The 14,139-nt window shown below is 43.8% G+C and overlaps 1 protein-coding gene across 1 annotated transcript in view; it reads right to left on the bottom strand.

The window, feature by feature from the left end:
* LOC308164995 (RNA polymerase II elongation factor ELL2) overlaps positions 1–14,139 on the bottom strand; it is a 29,010-nt gene that overhangs the window by 7,242 nt on the left and 7,629 nt on the right. The window contains exons 3-6 of the mRNA XM_080539084.1: positions 7,945–8,072; positions 6,620–6,783; positions 3,192–3,436; positions 232–356 (exon numbers count right to left, since the gene is read on the bottom strand). Coding sequence (XP_080395210.1) covers positions 232–356; positions 3,192–3,436; positions 6,620–6,783; positions 7,945–8,072 — 662 coding nt within the window. The remainder of the gene's footprint in view (positions 1–231; positions 357–3,191; positions 3,437–6,619; positions 6,784–7,944; positions 8,073–14,139) is intronic.

Here is a 14,139-nt window from a genome sequence, read left to right on the forward strand (position 1 = left end):
GTGTGCCTTGCTACTGAGGAGAGGTAATCGTTCAATTACTGAAGCTTACCAGGTTAAATGAAGATACATTACCGGCAAGATAACTAACTAACGCCTTGACACTAAAGCAATGTTAATATAACAGGGAAATACAAAAGTATTCAGTTGTGAGAAGAATGTGATGCAGAGTATGTTGGTTGAGGATACAGGTTAACATGGATAGTGATGCAAAGTTACAAAACCGCACTGTACCTGGCCAGGAGCCTATGAATTAGCTGCTTCTCCTCCTCTAGGTAGCCGGGCCAGTCCCTCTGGATGTGCTTGTAGAACTCATCCTTCAGGGTGAAGCTGTGGTCTTTGGGGTTCAATTTAGCAACCTGAAAATCAAAGACAAAAACATTTGAACCCTCTGCCTCTCTGTACTGTCCAGAGGGACCAACGCTACTATCCGTCAACATTTGATACACCGTCAAGCTGTTCCCTATTGTAAATAACAGTGCACAGACCCCATCATACTGTTCAATATGTGTGTGAATTAAATTGGAGCACTTTTGCTCTACATTGTAAGTATATACATATTTATATATACAGTTAGGTCCAGAAATATGTGGACAGTGACACAATTCCCTTTTTGGGGGGCTCTGTACGCCACCACAATGGATTTGAAATGAAGCAATCAAGATGCAATTGAAGTGCAGACTTTCAGCTTTAATTCAAGGGGTTAAATAAACAATATTGTATGAAACGTTTAGGAATTGCATAATTTTTTATACACAGGGGCTCAAATGTAATTGGACAAATTAACTATCATAAATAAAATGTTATTTTTTTAATACTTTGTTCGAGAATCCTTTGCAGGCAATGACTGCCTGAAGTCTGGAACCCATTGATATCACCAAATGCTGGGTTTCCTCCTTTGTGATGCTATGCCAAGCCTTTACTGCAGCTGTCTTCAGTTGTTGTTTGTTCGGTGGGTCTTTCTGCCTTTAGTCTTCAGCAAGTGAAATGCATGCTCGATCGGGTTGATTGACTCGGCCATTACAGAATAATCCATTTCTTTGCCTTAAAAAACTCCTGGGTTGCTTACGCAGTATGTTTTGGGTCATTGTCCATCTGTATTGTGAAGCGCCAATCAATCAACTTTGCTGAATTTGGCTGAATCTGAGCAGACAGTATATCCCTTAACACTTGAGAATTCATCCGTCTGCTTCTGTCACATCATCAATAAACACTAGTGACCCAGAGCCATTAGAAGCCATGCATGCCCATGCCTCCACTGTGTTTTACAGATGATGTGGTATGCTTCGGATCATGAGCCGTTCCAAGCCTTCTCCATACCTTTTTCCTTCCCATCATTCAGGTACAAGTTGATCTTAGTTTCATCTGTCCAAAGAATGCTGTTCCAGAACTTGAGGCTTATGAATGGCTTGCACCTTGTGGTGAACCCTCTATATTTGTTTGTGTGAAGTCTTCTCTTTATGGTAGACTTAGATAATGATATGCCTACCTCCTGACCTGGACTGTTCTTCACTTGGCTGGATGTTGTGAAGGGGTTTTTCTTTAATAGAAAAGAAGAGAGCGCACACCGCCGAAAACTTAAGCGAGGTGCTGGCAACAGAACAAAATCCAATTAAAAGAAGTAGAAGCCGCACACTCAGGATCCTGCGATCATCCACCACTGTTGACTTCCATTGACAGCCAGACCTTTTTGTGGTGCCGAGCTCACCAGTGCGTTCTTTTTTTCTCAGAATGTACCAAACTGATTTGGCCACTCCTAATGTTTTTTTAGGACGGCCTGTTTCACTTGCATTGACAGCTTCCAATGCCACACTTGGAATCAACTCAGACCTTTTATCTGTTTAAGTGATGAAGGAATAATGAAGGAATAGCGCCCCACACAGGTCGATGAAACAGCTTTGAGTGAACTGTCCAATTACTTTTGGTCCCTTGAAAGAGGGAGCTACATATTAAAGAGCTGTAATTCCTAAACCAGTGAATACCTTTACCCTAAAGCTGAGAGTCTGCACTTTAAGCCCATATTCATTATATAACTGTAACTTCATATGTTTGGGTAAACAGCTAAAATAACCAGAATTCTGTCAGTGTCCAAATATATATGGACCTAACTATATATGGACCTAATTGTATGTGGCTCTATATATGACTTTGACTTTCTAAATTTGACGGTAAACAGACAAACGATCACAGCGCACTCTTACAGTAAATTCTCATGCAGCACCAACTCTAGACTACCCAGAATCCCTCTCAGACCACATCCATTTCTCATAGTAGTCAGGGCACTGCTGGAGACACCCAGCCCCTCCCCTGTCAAAACACAATCTTCTCCTCCAAAGATAATTAAAGCACAGCCCTAATTACAGCTACCAGCAGCAGCGGCACAGTTGCCCCTTGATGACTGCAGTGGGACTCCCAAACATACCGAGCACAGGAAATGCGCCTCAAATAAACCGACCATTTTAGCTGCACAACATTTGGGTTGTAAAGGGAGCCATTAGCATTAGCTAGAGGCACTGCAGAGAGTACATCATTTGTGTTTCCATTTGGAAACCCCTGAAGTGATTTGAACTGTCCATAAAAATGCAGCTGAATCCCGAGGTACTTCTAAAGACCACATTAATTCTGTCAGTGTGATAGTTTGCTATGGTTTATATCAACTCATTTCATTTACCAGCATGGATGAGCTTCATTCACCTGAAATGCATCATCGTTTAATTACACTATGCATTTTTTGTGTATCATCTTTCCTCGCAGTTACCAAACAAATATTAGTTTGTTCTTTCTCTATGTCATCACCACCCTAAACCATGTCTCCAGCTCTAACCTGTGTCTAAGTTATGTGTGCTGTAAAGGTGGTCTTACCCAGTACTCAAGTTGTAAAAGAAAATCAGGGTGGATGGTGGATTTTATCATATGGGGACAATTTAAGCATCCCCACAGTGTCAGTGACTACAGTGTCAGTGACTTGGTAAAAATGTCATTGCATGTGTGCGTGCCCCCTCGCCCACAGTAGTTTACTCAATATGCGCAAAACTAAATGTTGAAATAGCAGTAATACCACGTTCATTGATAAAATGACATAAGGGATGGAAAGGGGGGATGGCAGTTTTAGAAGGGGGATGATTTTGAACGTTTTTATTTCAGGGGGGATGCCATCCCCCCTCATCCCCCCTCAACTCTAGTGCTGGTCTTACCTCATCCAGCACTGATCCGAGGTCAGTCTTGTCCTTGGGACTGGCCCTCTCTCTCTCCAGCCACAGCAGCAGCTCCGGCTTCCTGTAGGGTTTTAAGGCCAGGACGTGAAGGATGCGGTCTCTCAGAGATCTTTGGGCCACCAGGCTGGGAGCTGCTGTGCTCCTCTTGTTGCTAGGGGAGTGCTTGTTGCTGCTGTCCATGCTTGACGACAGGCCTGGCTTCCTTGGAATCTTAACACATTTACCTGAAAGAAAACAAGACAAGAAAGCAACATTTGATATGCGAACAATGTTTCCATAGTCATATAGCAGTCATACAGTATAGCCCAATCTCAAGGCAGTTCTGAGGAAAATGTTCCTTCCCACCCAACGTAGCTACTGATACCAAGCTCACACATTTCTCCCGTCAGTGATAGTGATTACCACAATCATCACTGGGATAATCCAAAGCGCTCGAAGAAGGCCGAGCAGTACCCTGCAAATGCGAACGAGAAGGGACGGGAGGATTAGGCTTGAATCTGGCGGCCTCTCCACAGAACTCTAAATACACTAACACTCCTTCGAATAGCCCGGCATCTTAACACTGATACACACTCTCAGGCCAGTTATGTGAAACCAGGATCTGGTCTAAAGGTGAACCAGGGTCCAAGAGGAGGCCTAAGGTGCACTTTGTCCCGACAGATGATGTATTGTCATATATAGTACAGCGTGCAAACACTACACACAGGAATGGCAACCTTCCAGCCCTGCAGGAAATAGCCTTTAAACAAACATATTTAGCCAGATCTTGAACAACCTCCAGTATGCATACACTCGAGTGTTGTCGGCAAGGCCAAGCGTGAAGCGCAGTGAAAGGGTTGACAGTGGGGTTAGGCTGCTCCTGTGCAAACAGAAGACCATGGAAACTAAAGCACCTCGCACAGAGAGGCCCTTTCTTCCTGTTGCAGCACTTATTTACCTGGATTCAGGCCAGCAGGACGTAGCGGTGCTTATAGATATCTCCCAACTATAATCCCATTACAAAGTTTAAGCTCCGCTTTGAAGGTTGCTATAGGACGAGGAAGCACAGCCTCTTCATGGGGACTATGAGGTATCATATATCTACTGCATTACGTAAAGTCAGGACTCAAATGGACTGTGCATGAAAGAGCTGATTCACAGTATGACATAGACAGGGACGATTAGCATATGCTGTGAAATATAATGTTTCTCCCTCCTTTAAATCTAACAGTAAGTGAAATGTCTCAAGGTGTCTCAAGGTACCTACACATATCACGCTTTGCTGTATTATGAAAATATTTTTTTTAAACTGCTTGACATTTTGAAAGGGAGTAATTTCACTAGGCTTTCTCCCTACGGGCACATCTCTGCTTTTGCAAAATGCAACTTAGTTTCAGGAGCTTTAAACACGACCCAGGTTCAAGGCACATATCACTTATTTTAAGTCAAATGTACTATTGTAGTGAAATAGCCTGTGTGGACACATTTTAGGAGTGACTAGAGGGTTTAAAACCAATTAATTGCTTGTTATTTAATGGTTTGCAAAGCCCCATGCTGTCTCATGTAAAAGCTTCACAACTAGCTAAAACAGTAATGCACTCGTGCTAGCATGCCTAAGAGAAATAAAAGTGGCTTATATTCAAATACAGTAAATAAGTCTGAATTCTACTGTAGTTGGCATTATCACAAAGTTCGGTAATCCAAGTTGGTGCAAGACATTCTGGACAAGAACTATTGGAGAGGTGAGTAGTTAGTGTTAGCCTATTACAAGCTGGGGATGACGAGTTAACCATGGTTCCCAGGTTGGGATTTTAGCCATGACTGGGTGTAACGTCTCGTCCAAAGCAACACACAGCAAAGCAACACACAGACGATCACTGTGCGCTGCATCCTGAAAGGACTGCTGTTTAATCACCTACAGCACCTTGATTATCTTAATCTGTTTTCCAGTTAACCTCAATTATTAACTAGCTAGTGTTATGAGTGTAATGGCTGTCAATATCTTTCCACATGTCTTCACCACACAGCTACAACCACTGAACATTCAAATATTCACCAGACACCCTGATAGTACAAAATCAATTCCCATAGAGACAGTTTGTGTGCACTCAGTATAGACCGGGCCAATGACCTTAAAATGCCTCTTTATTTAAAAAATGTTTTTACTGTAAAAGTATTCAGGCCATACATTATATCTAAATCATAGACATTTTCCTACCCTGCAAACTATCTAAAATAGTGAGTTTTGGTATTTTGAAACAGTTTTGGGATGAGCATAGCATTACTATACCACAGAAATACTGTTGGCCACCACAAGACGTTTGTGTGGACGGTACAGTATGATATACCGTTTATGACCCTTTCATTTCAGTCTCCTTTGAAATCAAGTGTATGGGAACATCATCGTCCATGTGCAAGTTGCGTGCTTAAACTTGACGAAATATGAGACGTGTCCATGCTCTCAATTATAGGCTTGGACTGAGAATGGACTGTGAATAAACATTTGTCCTTTTCTGTTGATTAACCGTCATGCACAATTATGTATTTTGACCTATATTTTGTGCACATGTAGCAAGGACTTGTCGATGTCAACATGCCAGCTAAATGTGATAGGATTGTCCAAGATGCCTCAAGAGGTCCATTTTAGCAACACTATGTCATGTGTGCTAGCTTGCTTCAACAGCTGTATACAATGGCTTGTGCAGCAATTATCATTCGTTGTTTGGTTTTGGTTGGATTTATGCTTTGCACTTTGTTTTTATTCAAATATATATCCACAACAGCCAGTGTGAGCACAGAGGAGCTCTAATTGTCATGAACCCACACTTGACTGGTGCAGATACAGGACAGAGACCTCCTCAAAGCGGATATGCTCACACAATCCTTTATCTGCATTGAATACAAACAGACAGTATCTTGATTCTGATCTTGAGTTGGACCTGGAAGTACTTGGGGTGAATTAGTTCCTTCAAGAGGATCTACATATATTATTCAGTATTTCAGCAAATGAAAACTAATTGAATCCCAGACACTCTAATTAAACTCGAAGGCAAAACCTCATCCACTCTGCATGAGACTTGTTAGTGCACACTTCTGCAAACTCAATCACATTAATAGTGCTGGCAGGCAGCTTGGCAATGTGCCTGAGCAATCTGGTCAAAATGAAGGGAAAAGGAGAAGAAAAAGAGGCATCCCTCTATGCATACATAATTGCAACCCAGTACTTTGATCAATTATGTGATAACTTCCACACCATATGGCAATTATCAGCAGGACGAGATGGTATAACGAGACGAATTAGAAGCTCTGAGGGAACACCTCGGATATGTGCCCTTGATGCTTGTGTGGTAAAGGCTTCCATGTCGGGCGTTATGGGACGGATGCTTAAACAGCAGAGGTTAAGATAGCTTCTGAGAGCGCACGCTTACTTGGATGAGTGGACCCTGGCTTGATCTCAATGGCTGACCGACTCATAATGTCCTTCTCCACCTGAGACATGCGCTCCCGGGTCATCTGGTAGGAGTCGTCTGTGGCACACACAGTGATCTTGTCCTGAATACTGCCCTGGCCCTCCAGGTGCTCACGACCCTCTCTGTGTAGACGAGAAAAGGGGGAAGGGGGACATTAGATTCACAGAAGAGCTAAATGGTGCGACAGGAACAGCGGAACAGGGGTGAGTTTCCCAATAACGATTCATATTGAATATGTATCAATCAATTCATAATCGATAGGCCAGAAGCGCTGCTCTCAGATCAGCTTTCCCCACCCAAATTCCAACTTAAGTATATGAGGTTAATATAGAAGACTTACACCGAACTAGTTCTTATAATAAACTGTCGTTGATGGCATGCATATCGACAGGCATGTGCACAACAATCTCAAGGTGATTTTAATGCATGCGTTAGAACTAAATGAGCTATGAAGGGTTTCGAGAAACCTGCTTGAACTGCCAAAGGCAAGTTAAGACTTCAAGAAACTTAACGCTACTTAAAGCTTTCAGAAGACTCACCCTAGCACTGCATAAACTCTCTGCTCAATCAATCAAGAATGTATTAAACAAGTTTGCTGTGCGTCTGTGTAATCTATGTCTCTCTCCCATGACCGGTTCAGTAACTTGTGTCTTCATGGTTATTACTCATCATATCCTATGTGAAAGCATAACTGTGTACAATAAGTGAGGTGTTGTGAAGCTACAAGACTCCTTGCAGGGCAAACAGAACAGCACTATGCAACCCTTCTAACACCTTTGTAGCATGACTACTAAATGTTGTGACCTCATGGTTCTCACTTATTTGTGAAGCCAGTGGAGGTTGATTTCCTCCTATCAGCACAGTATAGTACAAACCCTCCCACTTCAGGAAAACATTAGACACAAGTTACAACAACAGTGTGCGATTGATCAAAGGACACACTTTGATCCTGATTTGAGTGTGAACTGGACTATACAGTATGGTTGGTAAAACAGTGTGGGGAGGAACTGTCATTTGTTGCTATGCACTCCACTTGGGACAGGGGTTACTTTTACGTTGACAATGAGAAGTGTGTGTGTGTGTGTGTGTGTGTGTGTGTGTGTGTGTGTGTGTGTGTGTGTGTGTGTGTGTGTGTGTGTGTGTGTGCGCGCGCATGTGTTTATACGTGTGTAAGAGAGAGAGAGAGGTGTCGAGGCAGCTCTGTGGTCCCACTCTGACAACCAAAACTGGTTGTGAATTCCTTTTGTGGTTGACTGTGAAAACAGAGACGTGTGCATGCTTACCCTGAGACATACTGGTGAATGCAATCGAAGCTGGCCTGAGGTTTGTCTTTGCTGTCGCTGGACAGGTAGAAGGAGAAGACACGTAGTGCATCAGGAGACTCTGCAGACGGGGCTGGGATCTTGATGTACTGTGGCCAAATGAAACAGAGAGGATTAGATCCCATGTGTAAATACAAACTGTTTACAGTAACTAACATACCGTAGGGGCATGTTTAACACAAATAAAGTGCATAAAGTTGCACCTATACCTAAGTACTAATACTTTAACTATTCATTGTACACATACTAAAATTGACATAGTAACTAGGTAGATGCATTACAAAGCAATTACTAATGTTGTTACTATAGCAACTAGAGAGTTACTACACAGCGATAGAGGCAACATTATGTAAAGTGTGACTGAAATATAAACATTGCAAGTCAAATCAATAGGGACATCAAATCTAATTTTAAATAACTTCAGTACGCCTCTAAAAGCCCTGCCTTGATTCTGGTCTCTTAAGGCATCACCGATAACACAGTGTCCCTTTGTCAGCTCCAATTAAATGCTACAGCATGTCCTTACAGGGCAATTAAGTTCATCAGTTTGCGGTTCTAAACCCATCCGTGTAGAGAACGCTGTGTACCTCCTAACAAAACAGGAACACCATTTTCTACTGCTACAGCTGCCTCATTAAGTGGTAAATCATACAGAAAACCCTCTCACTTACTTATTGTCATTTCAAAGTAATGCCTTAAAACAAATTGTGTGCTAGATGGGATTGTGGGCATACAAGATGCATCGACTCCTCCACAATAATAATATTGTCATCTGTAAGCTTACCATTAAAACACAGTGCTCAATCAACTAGTTTTTCACTTCTTGATCCATCACCAGTATGGCAAATTGATCATCTACCTATAACAGTATTACAGTATTCTACATCATACATTTTACAGTCTCTGATACACTCTGTATCAACCTTGCAATGTTGTTTTGGCGAAATTGACAGCTTTGTTGATGCTGTGCCCTAGATTCAGAGACCAAGATGAATGGGGCCGGAGAGTGATTATCACTTCTCCTTACCAAACATGAATACTTGCTGACTGAACAGCCAGGCCCATACAGAAGCATACTGTATTACTGGGAATGGTTGTCCAATCAGCTGAAAATAAGTCACTTTCACTGCTCTTGATGCCGCAGATGATAACATGCCAACAACACAAGGATAGGCTACATGTAATATTTCCCTTTTATTACAAGCCCTAAGACTAACAGAGGACGGTCAGTGGGGCTTGAAACAGCCTCTTTAGTTATCTGTAGTAAGTGATTGATTCCAGGCTCGCTGGCACGGAGCACAGTGCCGCAGGCAGATGTGGCAGGCAGGACTCTAGCTGTCACAAATGCCCAGTCATGCAGTACAGCCATAAGCAGTTTCTGTAGCGTGTAGCCAATAAACAGCTCCTCTTTCAGCACCCCCACCCGCCTGCTACCTCCTCCAAACCCCACACTGTGCTCCCTACCCCCACCAACCTCTAGCTCTCTTTATAGCACACAACATACAACCCACCCATCCCAACCCAACACAAAGCACAAGGCAACCCACGAAGCCACGAACACTTGAGATATCAAACTGACCATTAGTCCTGACCTATTTATTTCCAGCCGCTCACATGAAGTGCTGAGGCACGATTCCACAAATGTCAGATTTTTAGGTTTCCGCTAATTAACCGCGATCAACCCAAAAAGCATCAAAGTAAACAGGACCAACAGAAGAGCCCATCTCTTCAGGACCTATTACCTCAAGATGCTGTCTAAAGTCTAAAGTGGAAGCGGACTTGACCGAAATTACAAGCAACAAGTCATTAAAAAGAGGCCCCCAGAAGTAGGTCAAGACGAGCAGGATTGCAATGGAGAATGATTTGTGTTTAAAATAGGAATGCTGTTAAACAAAAGCTTGGTTGCCCCCAGGCGAGAGCAGCATAGCTCAGGATTTACAGTCTTAACGTCACAATCACTACAAACCCAATGCACCCCCCTAAACCCAACCTCCATACACTCCCATATCCCCACCCCCATACCGCCACCACAACCCCCTCACACTACGCCCTCAGTGCAGGCCCCCCCCCCCCCTTCCAGCCAAGCGTTATATTCGCCCGTCGCCCCCGTCCCCGCCACTGTGCACACTTCACATTCTAATTCTAATCAATGTCACTCAGGTCAGTCCTTTCGGAGGTCGCCCTGGTTTTATTCACAGCTTCCTTCTCCATCTTCATAACCATATGTCATTTAACCCATTAGTTCCCAGCTCCTAGCTCCTAGGGGAGAGCCCCCCCCCCCCCCTATTTCTCTCGCACAGGGATCACATGACTGCTTTTAGCCCTCGCAGAAACCGGCGTGACGATTAAGGGCTTGAAATCATGAGGCACTCAGCTAAAAGCTCTGTCTATAGACCTCCTTTCTCTGCTACCTGTCACTTACTCTCCTGTTTTCTTATGACATCACTGTTATTTATGTTGGAGAGTGACAAAAAAATTTACACGACAACTGCCGGTGGCCCCTGGCCTGAGCTGGGTTACGCCTCCTGCTAGAACTGGTGAATTGATGATTCTCTTCCTTAGTCAAATGTATTGATTGTAAGTCGCTTTGGAATAAGGCGTCTGCTAAATGCCAAAAATGTAATGTAAATGGTCAAAAAAATCTATAGTAAAAGGTTCATATAAATGTATCCACTCACAACAAGGATATTCTGGGTTGAAAATAGTCAGGCCTAAAATGATGTCGTTCTTCTGAGCTGATGAAATCGAGTATGACTCCCTCGTGTTTTGTTCCGGAACCACCACCCACCTTGACAGGTTAGTCATCCTAGTTGTAGCCTAATGTCAGCCACAGTAACAGGGGTGTGTATTTCCATAGTGCTGACTCACACAGGCTCTACTATGTAGCTAGCTGTCCTTGCTCTAGGCTCCCCTGCCCCCAGGCCCCTGCCCCCAGGCCCCGGCCCCCTGCCCCCAGGCCCCTGGTGCCATCTCTCCCTAAGCCGAGGGAGCCCCACACTCATGCAGGTCACATGCAAGGCTTAAGGTCAAACATCTCATAAGCTACACCACAGCTGAGGCTGTACGACATGCTTCAGCCAAACAATCAGCTGTCAATGACACAAACATAGCTACTGCTACACGAGTTTTAACTGAATTATTAACGACGCAATTAAACAACACTTCAGATACAGAAAATAAACAGTAGGCTACATTAAGACACTTCATTATTCATAATGGGTGAATTAACATGATGTAGCATGGAAAAATCGACAAAACAGACATAAACAGAGAGCTTATGGGAGCCTGTGTGCAGAGTATGCTACAGTACGTCAGTGTTGCCCAGTCAGTGTCCTAATACTGTATTAACGGAGCTTGGCTGTTGGGACAGGTTGAGTTATCCCAGCCAAATGGCATCAGATTGACAATCCTCAGCACCTTGTCAGATCAGCCCCCCCAACGGGGCACCCAGGCAGATACAATAACTCCCTCTGTGGCCCCAGCCCAGCCACATCTGCTGCACCAGGCACAGTGTGTTTGGAGATGTCAAATACTTTCAGGCTGTTGTAAGGTGTGAACTGGACTGGAACGGAACAACTTGGCGGGGGGGCTCTGCCGTTGGACGAGGACAAAGGACATGGTGTCCATGGAAAACTCCCCCCTCTCTGACTCAGAGAGAGAGCATTAAACTACTCATCATCTTTCAACAGGGTAAATAAATGCTCTTTAGCCTCACACTTGGTGGCACAGGAGAAAATCATTCTGGTAAAGAGATACTCTTTTTTTTCTGCTTAACCAGTAACCACACATCTGCCAGGAAAGAGGAGTTGTTGTTTTTTTCCTGGCTCTGGTATTTAGCATGGCAGCAGAGTGATGGGAGTGTTGGGAGCACTCTTAGGTCTGTGCCTCCTGCCCCTGTCTGTACGGCTGACACTGCTGGCCATTGTCCTCTCATCCCGGTCTGCTCAGTCACGGCTGCTGTGTGTGAGCCAGCCGTCTATTGTTCGCCGCGTCTTCCCCCTACAGAAGTAAGTGCATTGGCCCGTCGACGCGCCTGGATTATTCATGATCAGCGAGGATGTGTGGCTGACTGGCCGATGGGGAGACAGCACAGTGTGGCTCCAGGTTCAGACCGTCAGTGCAAGAGGGGACAGCCCTCCACAGCCCTCTCCCTCTCCGGAATGTGCTCAACACCAAAGCATCTCAGCGAGAGGCGAGACATAAGCCCCTTTCACACATAGGATCCTGTAAATTACATGGAATCCCAACCCGGGTCCGCCAGTGATTTTCACCATTCACACATGAGTTAAATGCCAGAAGATTGTCAGAAGATTTGCACAAGCTACTTGAATCACGCATTCAACTGGGTGCAGAACTAGCACGTAATAGACGTGAATATCTGTCATATATTATACCTCCATTTTATATGTATTTATCATCATATTTTTCACATTAATTTAACAGCAAGTCAACTCGTATTATGCTTACCATTACCAAGTTCGCTCGCCAACTAAAGCACTTGATTACCGTTGATATAAACATACTATTCTAGTCCAAAAGCACAGTATGGGAGAACTTGGTGATGGTATGCATAATACAAGCTGATTGCGCGATGCAGCACAGCTATGGTAGGAGATGGTGTATGTGCTCACTGCTCCATAATGGTCTATCACAAAATGTACATTTGATTGGTACAGGGATGCAAACTGGTGATGGCCCAAAAAGGTGACAACATATTTTTATTTGCCTGAAAACAAAGAACATTTATGAAAATTGTTGACCTATTTTGAGGTAAAAACATCTAAAACGGCATCTAAGCTAGCTAAGTAAGTAAGTAAGCTATCTAACTATGATTGGAAATGAAGTAGTATCGAGTTGTGGAATTATATTTAGTAGTAGCGATATTCAGAGTCTGGGGCAGTTCTTATGCAAAAACAGGGCTGACGACACCTGAGGGAAATCCGCGGTCATGTTCATTCTTGCCGTACACAATCCCTTACGCTATTTACCGTATGATCAATTACTCTGCAGTGAGTCACAAATCGGAAACACAAAACGCATAGAGATCACCTCTCCCTTTTAAAACCCTGCTTTCGCTGAGACAAGCCTTTTTGATCGTGCACTTGAAGTCAGTCAGTTGAAGGGCTTGGTAGAGAGACTGGAAACCCAACAGCGGGGGGGGGGTGGTGGGATGGAAGGGGGTGTAGAGGGGCGTTGGGGGTGGGCAATTGTCGTGGCTACAGCATCCCCCAAGGTATTGGCTCTTATGCCAAGCAGAATGTGCCTTCTCCTAGAAGCTGGGGCTAATCTGTCAACCTCGACAAACACAGTCTCCACCCCCCTCTCCCAGTGTCTCTCTCTGTCTGATGCTCACTCACTGTAGGGGGATGGAGGACACTGGTGGCAATCTTTCTAGGCAGCTGAAATAGAGGCCCCTTCCTCTATTCTCAACTGGTTATTATAGTGACAGTGTTTAGGAAAACATTTTCTACATGAAGTTTTTTCTACATAGTGTTTCACTTGTGTCTCTCAATGATAGCAATTCTTAATTATTTAATTACAGTCATCATAACTAACTTGGAGAATAGGGCTCTACTCCCTTTCCTGGCCCTCTTTTCTCAGGCAGTGTTTAATCCTTTAACAACTCTAGATTGTAGCTACATGTGAAAGCATGTCCAAACCTGATTAGCGTACAGAGAGCCTCAGAGAAACAAGAGCAAATCCAAAACATGCACTGAGCTGTGACGTGTCACATCAGGGTATACGGGGTAACCCTATAAGCCCTGGTAACAGGGAAACAAATACATCAAGGGAAAAAAAACAGTTACATGCATCCAGTAAGACCTCATTCCAGCAATCAACAAGTCCCCTTTCGCACAGTGTCACTATACTTTCACCATAAATCTGGTAAGTATTACATAAGCTTGTTATCCCTCTTTAGGTTAAGCAATAGCTTTCCTCGCACTGGTTTCATGGTCTTTGATTTGACAAAACACCACCAGATACTGTGAACACAGAAACATTGCCTTCTGACCATCCTATTTCCATGTGTATTTATAGGCGCAGCGTTGCTTGTATCCTGTTGAGCTAGAAATGCAAATGCTGGAAGACTTAACGAAACCACGGCTGACATCAACCAGTCAAATAAACACAGGGATCAGACAGAGTGCCAGGCTT

This window comes from Nansenia antarctica (assembly GCF_963989245.1).
Source record: "Nansenia antarctica genome assembly, chromosome: 9".
NCBI classification, from domain to species: domain Eukaryota; kingdom Metazoa; phylum Chordata; class Actinopteri; order Argentiniformes; family Microstomatidae; genus Nansenia; species Nansenia antarctica.